The sequence below is a fragment of the Oncorhynchus tshawytscha genome, linkage group LG09 (genome assembly GCF_018296145.1).
Source record: "Oncorhynchus tshawytscha isolate Ot180627B linkage group LG09, Otsh_v2.0, whole genome shotgun sequence".
Lineage (NCBI taxonomy): Eukaryota > Metazoa > Chordata > Actinopteri > Salmoniformes > Salmonidae > Oncorhynchus > Oncorhynchus tshawytscha.
Window position 1 is genome coordinate 67871128 of NC_056437.1, and position 16470 is coordinate 67887597.

At 42.8% G+C, this 16470-nt stretch overlaps 1 protein-coding gene across 1 annotated transcript in view; it reads right to left on the bottom strand.

Annotated features, from left to right (window-relative positions):
• Positions 1 to 16470, bottom strand: part of fam171a2a (family with sequence similarity 171 member A2a) — a 63251-nt gene that overhangs the window by 11213 nt on the left and 35568 nt on the right. Inside the window, exons 4-5 of the mRNA XM_024432902.2 lie at positions 5918 to 6076; positions 5170 to 5349 (exon numbers count right to left, since the gene is read on the bottom strand). Of these exons, the coding sequence (XP_024288670.1) occupies positions 5170 to 5349; positions 5918 to 6076 (339 nt within the window). The remainder of the gene's footprint in view (positions 1 to 5169; positions 5350 to 5917; positions 6077 to 16470) is intronic.

The window sequence follows — 16470 nt, forward strand, 5'->3', positions numbered from 1 at the left end:
ACTGATCCTAGATCAGCACTTCTACTGACGCTTTGTGAATACAGACGGAGGCCTGAAAATCCATTAGGTCAGCTTTACTGCCCATTGGCTACAGTACATCTATTTTTAGACATTAATAGACGATATGGCATCCACAACCTCAAACATTGAACCACCTGAGAAGTCAACATAGGACTTCTAGGCTACATATTGAGCCAAGCTCTAATTAACACAACCTAAGTGGTGTGAATAGAAACACACTCAACAATCCTCTAAAGTAGGGTAAAAGGGAGGTGAGAGTGAATTGAAGTGTGAATGTGTGTCATGCCAGATCACTTATCTAGGAAGTGCTCGACCATGGATGTAGTTCTGTATGTCGACCACTAGGGGTCGCCATGCACACTGATGAACAGTAGAAGGGGCTTTTGTTTATCTCCTCAGTATAAGGCAGGGGGATTTCCAAGCCACCCCCCACAACTCCCTGACAGAGTGTGTGCATGCATGTGATCCGTCTCCAAAACAAACACACACAGCTGAGTCTGGAGAGATAATGGCGCCTCTGATTTAGAGTCTCCTGGGCTATATGGAACAAGAAACACTGTGTCGTCCTTCTTCCTCCTCCTTTCCCTTTTAAAGACGCCTTGAAGGAGATCACATGGGAGGGGTCATCATGGACAGAGAGAGAGAGAGAGAGAGAAAGAAAGAGTTTTCCTCCCACCTGACGAAAGGGTCATGTTCAACTTTGATTCAACTTTTTTGACTCATCATCACACTGCATTTTCTCTTGTACTCAAGTGTCATGCATATGTGCAAATGGATATGCACAGACTGCACGCACACCCACATACACACAAACGTGTGAATCAGTCCGAAACAAATCCATTTCTCTCTTCAGTGGCAGCTCACTCTGGCCATCCACCCACATCCAATGAATATTAATCTTCTCCATGATTCACTCTAAAATCTAATTTCCTCTCAGTCTCAATGTAGACTGACAGTCAGCAGCCTGGCATTACAGCCCATTTAGCTCTTCCTTGATAGATCTGTCACAGTGCCACAGTACACTACAGTACCCACCAACTAAAGGCTTCCATGGCAGCACCTGATTCTATTTGCTAGAGTATTCCGAGTGCTCCTGGCAGGTTTCCCAAACCTCACCTTCTGCCCCAAACATCTACAAAACACATTGTGGATTTAAAGCCTTAGCACAAAGTCTTGCAAGTGTAACCTGGCACACTGGAGGAGTGAAGTGTGTGTGTGTGAGAGAGAAATCTGGTGTAAAACCTAACTCTGGAAGAGAGGCCCAGGCATCCAGACTTACAGTAACTCATAAATCTAGAGGACCCCCTGGGCATACTAGACTAGAGGCCCATTTCTCTACTCAACACTGATCTTAAAGCTCCACGGGAGTTTATTTTATTTCTCTGTGTGGGATTCAGTGTGGGATTCTACCTGTCTAGTACTTGTTGACATTGGGTGAACCTGCGATGTTACTTGATTTGTTTAGAGTAGACACTTTCAGGTTTACTGCTTCTGCATAGGTCAGGGAAAACTCAGGATAACTCAGGGAAAGAACGTGACTTCGTTGGACGTAAACTAAACCATGACGGAAACAAAGAATTCCTTATTCCTACGCGCTGTTATCCAGAAGTGAACCCGCTTTTATGTATACAATATATAGTGAAATACTGTATAGAGCACTCGAGACATACTGTAGGACACCACTTGCTGCAGTACTACATGAGGGTCAGTGGGGGGCACTCTCCCCTCTTAAGCAAACAAAAGCCCACATCCCCAGAGCAGGGTGTGTGAATGTGTGTGTGCATGGTGGAATTAGAGGTGACCCCTTTAGAGATGACACGGTTAAACAACACATCCACCCTGGTGTCCACATTATAATCACTAAGCCTCTCACCACCTAGCTAACTGTTCGTTCGTCACTGCAGATAATGAGATATGAGCTCTGGGCCTCCCACTTAGTGGACGGTTGAATAAAGACCCATACAGTTAAATAATGCATGAACCTAACGCTGCAACGCTCTGTTTGACTAATCACTTTGCTTAAATCCTGTGCTATATTGTTCTTTTGGGTTTTACTGTAAAGATTTGATTTCCATTTACTCTCAGCTACGGTACAAAGTAAAACATTTGCATGCATCGAATTTGAGCAAACTACTAAATTCAACACCCACAAATACCCACAATATAAGCCACTTAATGGAGCTCGAGAGTGAGAGATTGTTGTTAGTGGGGGGTGCCTAGTCAATTGGCAGTAACCTGTTTTGTCCCAACACTGAACGTTAGGGTCAGCACTCACAACCATTAATCCTCAGTCATCTTAGCCACCCTGACAGGATGTGAGTAAGAAAAGAGAAGTAATAGCCTACAGCTAACTCCAACAGACCAGCTCATCCCACTATCAAAAATCTCTCCCTCCACCACAGCTTTGTTGTCCCCTTTCTCCTCTACTCAAAAACACTAATCCTTCAAACCTCTCCTCCCTCCCTCCTCCGTCCATCTGTGTCTCTGTTTGCATCTCATAACATGTCACCGTGGCAACATAGGACCAGAGAGGTGGGGAACATTGCCTCCTCTGTCCCAGGCCTCCTGGAGCTACATAACAGGCCTAATCACATCATCAGGCTTCAGGACAACAACACTCTTCAGCTGCAGTTTTCCCACAGGGTGTTGAAAAGGGATGTTCACACAAAGTCTGTTTTCATGTTTGCTGCACATTGAACCCACAACTATGGTATCGGAATGACACACCCATCTGTTGTGCATCATTGGGATCTGCCGATCAATGCATGCCCATGATTTCTAAATGCGATAGTTCGGAGTTGCGCATGCATATTCCTCTCTGTATTGACGATACAATCATGGAAGGACCCCGGGAATCCAAAATGGAGCCTGCCAGATAGGTGCTTCATCATCTACCCTTGGGAAGACCTATCCAGACAGGGCAAGTGTCTGGTTGGTTATTACTTTTTATTCATTAGACTTGCTCTTCTCAGTCCATTGTGTACTGTCCCATCCTTGACATCCAACTTCAAGAAGTTGAGGTTAATCATGGAGATCTGTAGAAATAGGCCCATGGCTTTGGTAACACTTCCGATGAATACCCTCTTCATAATGCATTATAAGCACATTTAGAACGCCTGAGCTACGAATCATGCATAATAAATGCACAACATAGGCACTAATAACTGGTCATAAACATCTATGACTAAATCCATACTGCGTAATGAAGAGGACATTCATAGGAAGTGTTTACCAGGGTTTCTTCAGCATAGTTATGGTAATGTGAATCTCGGTAGGGAAATGCCAGGCATGTCAATGAGATCTGCAGTGATCTGCCTGTTCCGGTTCAGACACACTGGAACAATGGCTGCCATGGGAAGTCCGGACCGGTTGTCAGGACAAGAAACAACCCTGGTCTGGAGTTTTTAGGCATCGGTTCCATAAAGCCAGTGGTGGAAAAAGAACCCAACTATCATACTTGAGTAAAAGTAAAGATACCTTAATAGAAATTAACTCAAGTAAAAGTCACCCAGTAAAATTCTACTTGAATAAAAGTCTAAAAGTACTTGGTTTAAAATATACTTAAGTATCAAAAGTAAAAGTATCAATCATTTCAAATTCCTTATATTAAGCAGAGCAGATGTAACCATTTTTATTTATTTTTTTAATTACGGAAAGCCACGGGCACACCAACATTCAGACATAATTTACAAACAAAGCATGTGTGTTTAGTGAGTCCGCCAGATCAGAGGCAGTACGGATGACCAGGGATGTTCTCTTGATAAGTGTGTGAATTTGACTATTTTCCTGTCCTGCTAAGCATTCAAAATGTAACCAGTACTTTTGGGTGTCATTGAAAATGTATGGAGTAAAAAGTACAATATTTTCCTAAGGAATGTAATGAAGTAAAAGTAAAACTAGTAAAAAATATATAAATAAAAGTAAAGTACAGATACCCCAAAAAACTACTTAAGTAGTACTTGAAAGTATTTTTTACTTAAGTACTTTACACCACTGCATAAAGCAAAGGAGGAAAGTGTATGAGAGAGAGAAAGAGAGAGAGAGGCAGAGAGAGTGTGCGTGAGAGAGGAAGAGAGAGAGAGGCAGAGAGAGAGAGGCAGAGAGAGAGGCAGAGAGAGTGAGCGTGAGAGAGGAAGAGGGGGCTCCTGAGTGAAGCAGCAGTCTAAGGCACTGCATCTCAGTGCAAGAGGCGTCACTACAGTCCCTGGTTTGATTCCAGGCTGTATCACATCCGGACGTGATATGGAGTCCCATAGGGCAGCGCACAACGTTGGCCGGGGTAGGCCGTCATTGTAAATAAGAATTTGTTCTTAACTGACTTGCCTAGTTAAATAAAGGTTACGTTTAAATAAAAAATTCAAAAGAGAGAAAGCAAGAGGGAGAGAGAGGGAGGCAGATGCAGAGCAAGAGAGAGGCAGAGAGAGTGTGTATGTGAGAGAAAGAGAGCGTGAGAGGGGGAGACAGAATGAACGGGAGAAAGAGTGTGTTTGTGTGTGTGAGAGAGACAGAAAGAGAGAGATGTGTAAGAGAGAGAAAGAGATGGAGAGCGTTGTGAGGCTCCCTCCCTATGAAAGCATGCACAGCAGTTGTATAACAGTACTGTCAGCCAAGTGAACTGCGATATTTTAGACACTGAGGAGCAGCGCGGAAGAGGATTAACCCATGTGAGACAGGATCAGCTAGCCTGGGTAAACCACACTGAACTGAGGAAAACACTGCTGGGCACAGCGTTCAGTCTGGTTGAACCAGGCTACCTGTGACCAGCTGGGAGTCCAGGCAGCCATAGTTAGAGCAGATGGACTGGAGGTTCCTCTTATTCGCCCCTTTCCAAGCTCAGACCACTGCCATTTATATGCCTTAGATTTGTGGTCCGACGGACGGTGGCTTACTATCAATGGCATTTTTTTTTATTGACAGGCATTTTTAATGTATGTATTTGAGTATAGCAGCAAGCCCAATGTTGATGAACAAATGAAACTGGCTAAAGTATGTACGAGGATGTTACTGTATACAAGGACATTTTTTTTAGGGAAACCATTTTCAACTGACAGCACCCAAGAGTCAGCACTCTATCAAACAAATTGATGACACTTGTACATGGAGGGCTCTCAGTATTGGTCAGCTATGATGGTGGGTGGTTCCCTTTACCTGTCTTGTCATCGAACCTCCACACGGGGACACTGGTGGCTGTCTGCAGGGGTGTGTCTAAGGGCAGGGGGATGCAGATATGGACGGGGTCCCACACCTGAACACTGGTCCCGTTACGACTGAAGAGCTGGGCATTGACCGCCGCCACCGCAGTCAGGCCCACCCAGCTACTGTTAGCCCCTGGGGAGAGACGATACAAAAGGTCTTTAGACCAAACACCAGTGTGGTGTGGAACCCGACAGTAGAAAATCCCAAACAAGGCTCGCTACCACGCCTCTCAACACAAATAACGCCAACGCTACCGTCATAGTGCAAATATCACAATATTCACCCTCAGCATTTTACCGTTTGTTCACCAATTCTAAGGCATCATCATCATCATCATGGTTGACCTGGTTTACACTTGTCAGAAGAGTCTTTGCAACAGACACTATGCATTGGCTTCTCATCATTCATGACACTCAGACATAATACTATGTAATCATACTTCTACCATGGTTTCCTGCCATCATTTCTCATAATTTGGGAGTTTTTGACAGAAATCTATTTGGTCAAAATCTCTGGATTTTCCACTTGAGCAATTCTGCATTTTCAGCCTGTCTTTTACCCATGTATTCCCCTCCATCCATCCTTCTCTTCCTACCTTCCTTCTCCTTTTCAATCCTCCTGTTCCCCCCCCTCCCCCTCTGTCCGCCCTCTCTTCTTCCACCGTCCAAAGCACCCTCCAACCCCTCCCTCTATTTCTCACCGGTGGCATTGCTCTCCAGGCCCAATGGGTAAGGGAAACCTCCTATCTCATACTGACTCTGTGCGGACGTCAGCACAGCAGAGAGCTCTGGGCTGGTAGAGTTGAGGGCCAGAGTCACTGCTTTCCTCTGGAGCTGTATCCATGGCTGGTTTTTGACTCCTGGAGGGGGAAGGGGTGAGAGAGGAGAGAAAGTGGGGGAAGGAGGAGAGAGAGAAGGAGTCTGAGATTGGGGGTGCAACTGAACAAGCAGCATAACGTTTCCGGCATTGGTGTGGCAATCATATGGCCTATGAAATGGGATAATACAAAGTGAAGAGTTGTAGACAGTTTTCATGGAATATAGATAGTACTGTTTATAATACTAGTAATAATAGAATAACAATATTTCCTCCCCACAAAACAGTTTTAGAGAGACACTAAATTATTTATGTATAATTTATTCCGATTATACAGAACCTACCACAGGATCAATCCAACCCTCAAATTGAAATGACAACCAGCACACATACAGTGGCAGCATCCAGGGATTGTGACAGCTAGCAGGATTTGCTGGTCTATAGTAAGACAATAGAGACTAACCCTGCAGGTTGGACAACAGTCTACCTGCCTGTCATACTATAATCCCATTCTCCCCGTTTGATTCGGCTTGCCACAAGGGGAAAAAAAGAGGCCTAAAAATACACTGGCCCCCCCGTAACTGTGCCACTTGTCTAATATGATTAGTATTTGGTGACCATGGGGCCTGATCTGTGCAGACAGCCAGGCGAGCATGTCCATGCAGAGGGTCTATACTATACTGAACACCCCAGGCCGGCTGTATTGTAGTATCTCTCTCTCCCTCTCTCTCGCTCTCTCTCTCCCTCTCCCTCTCCCTCATCGTTCCATTCCACCTCATCTCTAGAGTAGCGTGTTGGCACTTCTTTTCCTAGGTTCTCTTTGTCAATCTCTGTGAGACGTGTTCAGTTTGTCTTTTCACTCACATATCCCCATTTGACACCTTCTCTGTCCCTGCATTGGAGATGATATCTCTCTTAATCTTTTTTCTACTCTCATTACGGGTTGAAACCTATTGTTATTCTCTGAATAATTGTTGTTGACATTGTCAAATAACTCAAGCATAGATTGGTAACTATTTTTCTAATTTGGCACAGAGAAACTAGATGCCATGAGTAACTTGGTCAATAAGAATGCCACCGTTTGCTATAAGCGGTCTCACTTAAACCCTCATATCTGTCGCCCTGTTTGATCTAAATACTTGAAACGTTGTATTTGCCAAGGCAGCAGCTACTCTTCCTGGGGTCCAGCAAAATTAAGGCAGTTCATAAAATGTAAAAACATTACAATACATTCAGAGATTTCACAACACACTGTGTGCCCTCAGGTACCTACTCTACCACTACCACATATCTACAGTACTAAATCCATGTGTGTGTATAGTGCGTATGTTATCGTGTTTGTATGCATGTGTCTGTGCCTATGTTTGTGTTGCTTCATAGTCCCCGCTGTTCCATAAGGTGTTTTTTAAACAAATTTTACTGCTTGCATCAGTTACTTGATGTGGAATAGAGTTCCATGTAGTCTTGGCTCTATGTAGTACTGTGTGCCTCCCATAGTCTGTGCTGGACTTGGGGACTGTGAAGAGACCCCTTGTGGCATGTCTTGTGGGGTATGCATGGGTGTCCGAGCTGTGTGCTAGTAGTTTAGACAGATCGCTCGGTGCATTCAACATGTCAGTACCTCACATAAATACAAGTAGTGAGGAAATCAATCTCTCCTCCACTTTGAGCCAGGAGAGATTGACATGCATAGTATTAATATTAGCTCTGTGTACATCCAAAGGCCAGCCGTGCTGCCCAGTTCTGAGCCAATTGCAATTTTCCTAAGTCCTTTTTTGTGACACTTGACCACACGACTGAACATTAGTCAAGGTGCGACAAAATAGGGCCAGTAGGACCTGCCTTGTTGATAGTGTTGTTAAGAAGGTAGAGCAACGCTTTATTATGGACATACTTCTCCCCATCTTAGCTACTATTATATCAATATGTTTTGACCATGACAGTTTACAATCCAGGATTACTCCAAGCAGTCTAGTCACCTCAACTTGCTCAATTTCCACATTTATTACAAGATTTAGTTAAGGTTTAGGGTTTAGTGAATGTTTTGTCCCAAATACAATGATTTTACTTTTAGAAATATTTAAGGCTAACTTATTCCTTGCCACCTACTCTGAAACTAACTGCAACTCTTTGTTAAGTGTAAACATTTTAAAAGGCAAGGGGCCTAAAAGAGCTATCATGGGGAATTCCTGATTCTACCTCGATTACGTTTGAGAGGCTTCCATTAAAGAACACCGTCTGTGTTCTGTTAGACAAGTAACTATTTGTCCACATTAAAGCCATTACACATACGTTTTTCCAGCAACAAACTATGATCAATAATGTCATAAGCTCCACTGAAGTCCAACAAGACAGCCCCTACAATCATTTTATCATCAATTTCTCTCAGCCAATCATCAGTCATTTGTGTAAGTGCTGTGCTTGTTGAGTGTCCTTCCCTATATAAGCATGCTGAAAGTCTGTTTTCAATTTATTTACTGTGAATTAGCATTGTATCTGGTCCAATTTTTTTCCAGAAGATTACTAAGGGTTGGTAACGGGCTGTTTGATCGTCTATTTGAGTCAGTAAAGGGGGCTTTACCATTCTTGGGTAGCGGAATGACTTTAGCTTCTCTCCAGTCTTGAGGGCACACACTTTCTAGTAGGCTTAAATTGAAGATGTGGCAATATCATCTGCTATTATCCTCAGTAATTTCCCATCCAGATTGTCAGAGCCTGTGGCTTGTCATTGTTGATAGGCAACAATAATTATTTCACCTCTTCCACACTGACTTTACAGAATTCAAAAGTACAATTCTTGTCTTTCATAATTTGGTCCGATATACTTGGATGTGTAGCGTCAGCGTTTGTTGCGGAGTTTGCTTATTTTGCCAATGAAAATGTCATTAAAGCAGTTGGCAATATCAGTGGCTTTGTGATGAGCCATCTGATTCAATGAATGATGGAGCCGAGTTGGCTTTCCCCCCCCCCCAAAATGTAATTTAAGGTGCCCCAAAGCTTTTTACTATCATTCTTTATATAATTTATCTGTTTCAAAGTATAGTTTATTTAGTCACTGCAAATTAAAAAAGCATGTATGTTTGCCAATCAGTTAGGCTTCCAGACTTATTTGCCATACCTTTTGCCTCATCCCTCTCAACCATATTATTAGTCAATTCCTCATCAAGCCAAGGGGATTTAACAATTTTAATAGTCATTTTCTTAAATGGTTGCATGCTTATTAGTAACTGGAATAAGCAATTTCATAAATGTGTCAAGTGTAGCGTCTGGTGGCTCCTCATTACACGCCACAGACCAGCAAATATTCTTTACATCATCAACATATGAATCACTACAAAACTTATTGTGTGACCTCTTATATTAGGCCCAGCCTTTGGAACATTGGTTTTTCCTAGATATGGCTATTATATTGTGATCACTACATTCTATGGATTTGGATACCATTTTAAAGCAAATTTCTTCAGCATTAGTAAAGATGTGATCAATACATGTTGATGATTTCATTCCTGTGCTGTTTGTAACTACCCTGGTAGGTTGACTGACAACCTGAATCAGGTTGTAGTCACTGGTTACAGTTTGAAGTTTTTTCTTGAGTGGGCAGCTTGATGAAAGCCAGTCAACATTTAAATCACCCAGAAAATATACTTCTCTTTTGATATCACATACATTATCAAGCATTTCACACATATTATCCAGATACTGACTGTTAGCACTTGGTGGTCTATAGCAGCTTCCCACAAGAATGGGCTTTAGGTGAGGCAGGTGAACCTGTAGCTATATTACTTCAACAGTATTTAACATTAGATTGTCTCTAAGCTTAACAGGAATGTGGATTTGAATATAGACCGCAACACCGCCTCCGTTGGCATTTCTGTCTTTTCGGTAGATGTTATAACCATGTATTGCTACCACTGTATCATCAAAGGTACTATCTAAGTGAGTCTCAAAGATTGATATTCTGACTATGTCATCTGTTACAAGCAAGTTCTTGACTTCATGGGCCTTGTTTCTCAGGCTGCTTATGTTAATATGGGCTATTTTTAGCACTTTTCTGGGTTGCTTGATTGTTTTTAATGCTTTACTGGTAAGTTTATCAGAAGTAGACTTACTCATGTTAGTTATATTGGAGCTGATAGTGCAGGGTGAGCTGCACAAAGTGGTCTTCCTACTAGGGCACACCACCTCAGTGCTAACAGTGTAACTCTGGTTCATAGGCTCATGATTACGGCATACAATAGCTGTAGGATAAACAGAAGTATTCTGTGCAATTAGGGGCACATAAATGAAGTTACTTACATTGTGTTTGCCAATGCCCCTAGGATCATGTACATTTGATGCAGCATTATGACGACTCATTGTCACAATGGTAGGGATTATCTGAGCTGGTCTTGGATCATTGAACAGTCATTGTATGTAGGCGTCTTTCCTCATGCTGAACAAATTTGCCTCAAAGACCCATTAGGTCTTTCAGGATAGATTTCCTCCATCGTGGAACTTCTTCTCGTGAACCATAAGTGCAAATAACACAACATTCGGTATGTAGGTCCATGGTACATCTTTTAACATAATTTGAGAAAAGCTTGGTTAAGATATGGCTGAGTTACTGATAAATCAGGAAATCTGATTTTGTGTGTCCATTTATAGTGAACAAAAATATCAATGCAACAACAAGTAAAGTGTTGGTCCCAGCTGAAATAAAATATACCAGAAATGTTCCATACGCACAAAAAAACGTATCTCTAAAATGTTGTGCACGAATTTATTTACATCCCTTTTAGTGAGCATTTCAACTTTGCCAAGATAATCCATCCACCTGACAGGTGTGGCATATCAAGAATCTGATTAAACAGCATGATCATTACACCGGTGCACCTTGTGCTGGGACAATGAAAAGGCCACTCTAAAATGTCCAGTTTTGTCACACAACAAAATGCCACAGATGTCTCAAGTTGAGAGCGCGTGCAATTGGCATACTGACTGCAGGAATGTCCACCAGAGCTGTTGCCAGAGAATTTAATGTTAATTTCTCTACCATAAGCTGCATCCAACTTCGTTTTCGAGAATTTACCAGTATGTCCAACTAGCCTCACAACCGCAGAACACCTGGGAAGCTCATCTGCGAACTCGTCGTCCACACCAGGGTCTTGACCTGACTGCAGTTCGGCTACGTAACTGACTTCAGTTGGCAAATTCTGACCTTCGATGGTCACTGGCACGCTGGAGAAATGTGCTCTCCACGGATGAATCCCAGTTTAAACTGTTCCGGGCAGATGGCAGACCGTGTGTATGGCGTTGTGTGGGCGAGTCGTTTGCTGATGTCAACGTTGTGAACAGAGTGCCCCATTGTGGCGGTGGCAGGCATAAGCTGCGGACAACAAACACGGTTGCATTTTATTAATGGCAATTTGAATGCACAGAGATACTGTGACGAGGTCCCGGGGCGTACTTTTGTGCCATTCAGCCGCCATCGCTTCATGTTTCAGCATGATAACGGACGCCCACGTCGCAAGGATCTGTACACAATTCCTCGAAACTGAAAATATCCCAGTTCTTACTCACCAGAGTATGCCACCCATTGAACATGTTTGGGATGCTCTGGATCAACGCGTATGACAGTGTGTTCCAGTTCCCGCCAATATCCAGCAACTTCGAATAGCTATTGAAGAGGAGTGGGACAACAGTCCCCATGACACAATCAACAGCCTGATCAATATGTGAAGGAGATGTGTTGCGCGGCATGAAGCAAATGGTGGTCACACCATATACTGACTGGTTTTCTGAGCCACACAACTTATTTTTCTTTTTTTAAAGCTATCTGTGACCAACAGATGCATATCTGTATTCCCAGTCAAGTGAAATCCATAGATTAGGGCTTAATGAATTTATTTCAATTGACTGATTTCTTATATGAACTGTAACTCAGTAAAATCTTAGAAATTGTTGCATGTTGCATTTATATTTTTGTTCAGTGTAAATCCACTTCTGAATGGCCTATCAACCTGAGAGTTGCTAGGTGATCAACGACGTTAACATGATGAACAATTAAGTTTGGCATTGATATCTTTAAAAAAACTTTTTGGACTATGTAACGCTAATGCTTAAAATAATCAGAAAAGATGTGTCTTCTCATAGAGTAAAAGTCAGATTCACTCCAAAGTTGGTCTTTGGACTCATCACAATAGTCCCTAAAGAGATTGAGAAAATAATGCTGATGCATTCAAAGATGGCCACACTATACCCCATTAGATACTTATTAGCGCATACACTAGCAAAAATATGATTAAAAAAAAAAATCTTCCTCTCATGAATCATATGACCAAATGAGTCTAAATCGTACACAACTTAACATAGTTTCAGAAAAAAAGCTAAGGGATTGACCAAAAGAGTTATAGACAAATAGAAATAATCTGATTTTACGTGTCCATTTAAACCACTGTAAATCCACCCCATAGTGGTCTATGAACTTGAAACTTGTCATTGCTATCATGGACATCCCTATGGTAGAGAAATTAACATTAAATTATCTTTGTTGTGTGACAAAACTGCACATGTTAGAGTGGCCTTTAATTTGCCCCAGCACAAGGTGCACCAGAGTAATGATCATGCTGTTTCATCAGCTTCTTGATATGCCACACCTGTCAGGTGTGTTTATATTTGTGTTCAGTATAATTATATGGACCTGTGAAGTGTGGACTTCCTCATAGAAGCCAGACCACTCCTTGGTGGAGCTGTGCTTTAACTTCTTATTCTTCACCATCCCTTTCCTGCCTCTGTGCTCCTTCCTTTCTGTAGCCCCCCGCCATCAGAGGGGACAAGCTGCTGCCCTTCCTTCACTGAAGCTAGCCCAGGGCAGGGACGTGATCTGGGGCATGGCTCTAGAAAACACAGAGCTGATTGGTTGGTACAGGTGGTCCTCTCTGGGTCCTCTTGCCATGAGGATCTCTGAACAGTGCCCGTCTGTTAAGCAGAGCAGGATCCCAGCCAGACTGAGGAGGAAGCAATGGCATAAAGGAAAGCTGGAGAGAGAAGAGGACTGAGAGGGGAATTTGAAGACTCACACAAACAAACCTCAAAAGGACTCTGCAATGGCCCTGAGAGGCAGGCAGACTGGGTCACTCCTTGGGTTCTGCTCTGAGAGGAGGGAAGGGCCAAGGAGGGAGTGGTGGGGTGGTTGCAGGGGTCAAAGGGATCAAAGGGGGAGAGTGGCAGTAGGGGTCCCAAGAGAGAACATGGGTCATCCATCACCTACATGTCTGCTGAAAGCCTGGTTGAGTACGATTAAGAAGAGACCCCCAGAGGGAATAGGACACTGATTCATTCCACCCAGCCATTCATCAGTTAAAAGTACTGCACTCCATTTCACAAAGCGTGTTGGAGTTTCATTGGGCCATATAATGTAATTACTCATTCACACACAAAAAGTAAGGCCATGCATAGAAGATAGAAGACACATTGCCTTCTGCATTAAACGTGCAGGCATACAACTGAGTACTTTTGACCTTGAGGGGGTACCGCCATTAGAGGTGACAAATGAATGGCGGTGCCCTGCATTGTGTGATCTCGTCTTATTGATGCCGCCCAGAGCCAGGGTTTGGCTGGGGTGAAAGCTCAGCCTAAGCGTGCCATCTGTCAACAAGACTGGAAAACACACAGGAGTGAGGACTGGGGAGCAACTCTTTGTGTGCTGCGCTGTAGAGCCAATGCTAACGCTAACCCCATTGAGTTTAGAGTTCCAGTGTTTCACAGTTGGGATGGTGTTCTTCGGGTTGCAAGCCTCCCCCTTTTTCCGCACCAAAGTATGTTCATCTCTAGGAGACAGGACGCGTCTCCTTCCTGAGCGGTATTTCAGATGCGTGGTCCCATGGTGTTTATACTTATGTACTATTGTTTGAACAGATGAACGTGGTACCTTCAGGCATTTGGAAATTGCTCCCAAGGATGAATCAGACTTGTGGAGGTCTACAATTTTTTCTGATGTCTTGGCTGATTTATTTTGATTTTCCCATGACGTCAAGCAAAGAGGCACTGAGTTTAAAGGTACGCCATTGAAATAAATCTACAGGTACACCTCCAATTGACTCAAAGGATGTCAATTAGACTATCAGAAGCTTCTAAAGCCATGACATAATTTTCTGGAATTTTCCAAGCTGTTTAAAGGCACAGTCAACTTACAGGCTGACCACACCACTCGCGTCACGTGCGTTGCAAAATAAATTTAGGAATCTATGTTATTCAATTATTGCACCCACACTACTCGCGCGTGTCAACGAGCGTCTGCGTTGCCAAGGGCTAAAATAGAAGTCATTCCTATTTCTGATGCAGATCGCGCTGCAAGTCCTGCCTCTCCCATCTCCTCATTGGTTTATCGAAGCAGGTACCCACGTGCCATCTCCTCATTGATTATACCCACGTGGCTGATTGAATAATGAACTGTGTTGCCGGTTGGTGTAGTAATACAATGAAAGTTTAGATGCCAATCACCATACAAGTTCAAAGATGAAAAAGCCTGGAAGGAGGAGATGACTAGAAACAATTTGGTTGACCGTTTTATGTGTGGTTTAATTGTCGGAGTAGAGGACCTTGTGCATTTCAGGTAAAATAACAACCTAATGTTTATATCCCAGGACAAATTAACTAGCAACAGCAAGCTAGCTAAATAGGACAAATTAGCTAGCAACAGCAAGCTAGCTAAATAGGAAAAATTACCTAGCAAGTGCAAGCTAACTAGCTAAATTGCCATATATGTTTAATGCTTTTCGACCTGTCCCCAAAATAATGTCATTGGTTCATTGGTTGTTTTGATATTTTAAACTGCGTGTCGTGATCGCGGTTGGTGTATGGGGACCAAATAATCGATCACTGGAATTGGAATCATGATACAGTGAATTATATATGTGAAATAATCTGTCTGTAAACAATTGTTGGAACAATTACTTGTATCATGCACAAAGTAGATGTCCTAACCGATTTGCCAAATCTATAGTTTGTTTAACAAGAAATTTGTGAAGTGGTTGAAAAACAAGTTTTAATGACTCCAACCTAAGTGTATGTAAACTTCCAACTTCAACTGTATATATACACACTGAATTCAAATATAAACACCACATGTAAAGTGTTGGTCCCATGTTTCATGAGCTGAAATAAAAGATCCCAGAAATGTTCCATACTCACAAAAATGTATGCCCCTACCTCATCCAGACTCAAAGACAGGGCTTCGTACTAAATGGGTGCTGCTGAATACTTGTGCTATATGCCACAGCACTAATCAACATATAAAATGGCTTGATGCTGCGACATGGCTAGGCTTAGAGACAGCGGAATGAGATAGAACAAGTTGAGATTTTAGTGAACCCTTTGTTCCCTTGTTTCCATACCAACGGACAAGGCCCAGGTGTTCAGTAAGACATCACAGAGCATCGAGAAAAACAATGGACAGGGCAGAGCATATGGAGGGAGGCATGATGGGAAAGTGTGATCACCGAGCGTAGCCACCACAGAGCAGCATATGCCAGACGCGGAGGTCGCTCTAAATTTACATAATGTTGTGTGTGTGTGTGTTGTAAAGGCATGATATTTGAGTTAGAAGTGCAGCTGGGATGCAGTGATTGATTGAATTACAGCACGATTTGTGTTAGCTAGGTTACAGTCACTTACTGCTGACACTGTATGTGTTTGCCCATTTTTTTTGTGACAACCAATTCACTTCCCTGGAGGTTTTTCTGTCGATGTGGACACATCAGGCTCAATGCCACAGCTGAGAAATAGCCTTGTTGATATCCCTGCTATGGTTCCTATCATGAAGCACACAGATAAGACACACAACCAGATGATTAAAGGTTTAGACACACTTCTAGGGCCTATGACTGGCTAACAACCACTCGCAGCATAATACCTTCAGAGCCTGCATATGCCTCCACCAAAAGACTGTCGAGGGGATAACTTTGCCTTCCGTGTTGCTCCAATGAATTGTGTGTAACACTGCTTTATCACCAGTAATGCATTATCATGACGTCTGACCCAAGAGACTTAACAGGTAGGTTTTATGGGCAAAGATAGTGTTAAGTGGGTAACGTATATTGAATCATCTTTACAACAATGTAACAAAAGGAGGTAAAAAGATCAAGGTTGTACAATGATGCATTCATTGCAGGCCGTCCTTGAATGATATACATTGGCTGCTACTACTTGCGCAATGATGTTTCAACCATAATGACAATAACACAGAATGCACTAACACTCAAACAGGCTACAATGTTTACTAAACAGCTAACATACCTTGTGATTACACAGTTTAATTACGCCAATCACGTGCTGCATGCTTTCAAGTACACAGTCACACCAACAATCTCATTCTACCAAACGCAGCATTTTGGGTTTTGTCAAACACAGCTTGAAAAGTACCCCCCTCCCCCTTACTGGCACTCCACCTCTTCAAAA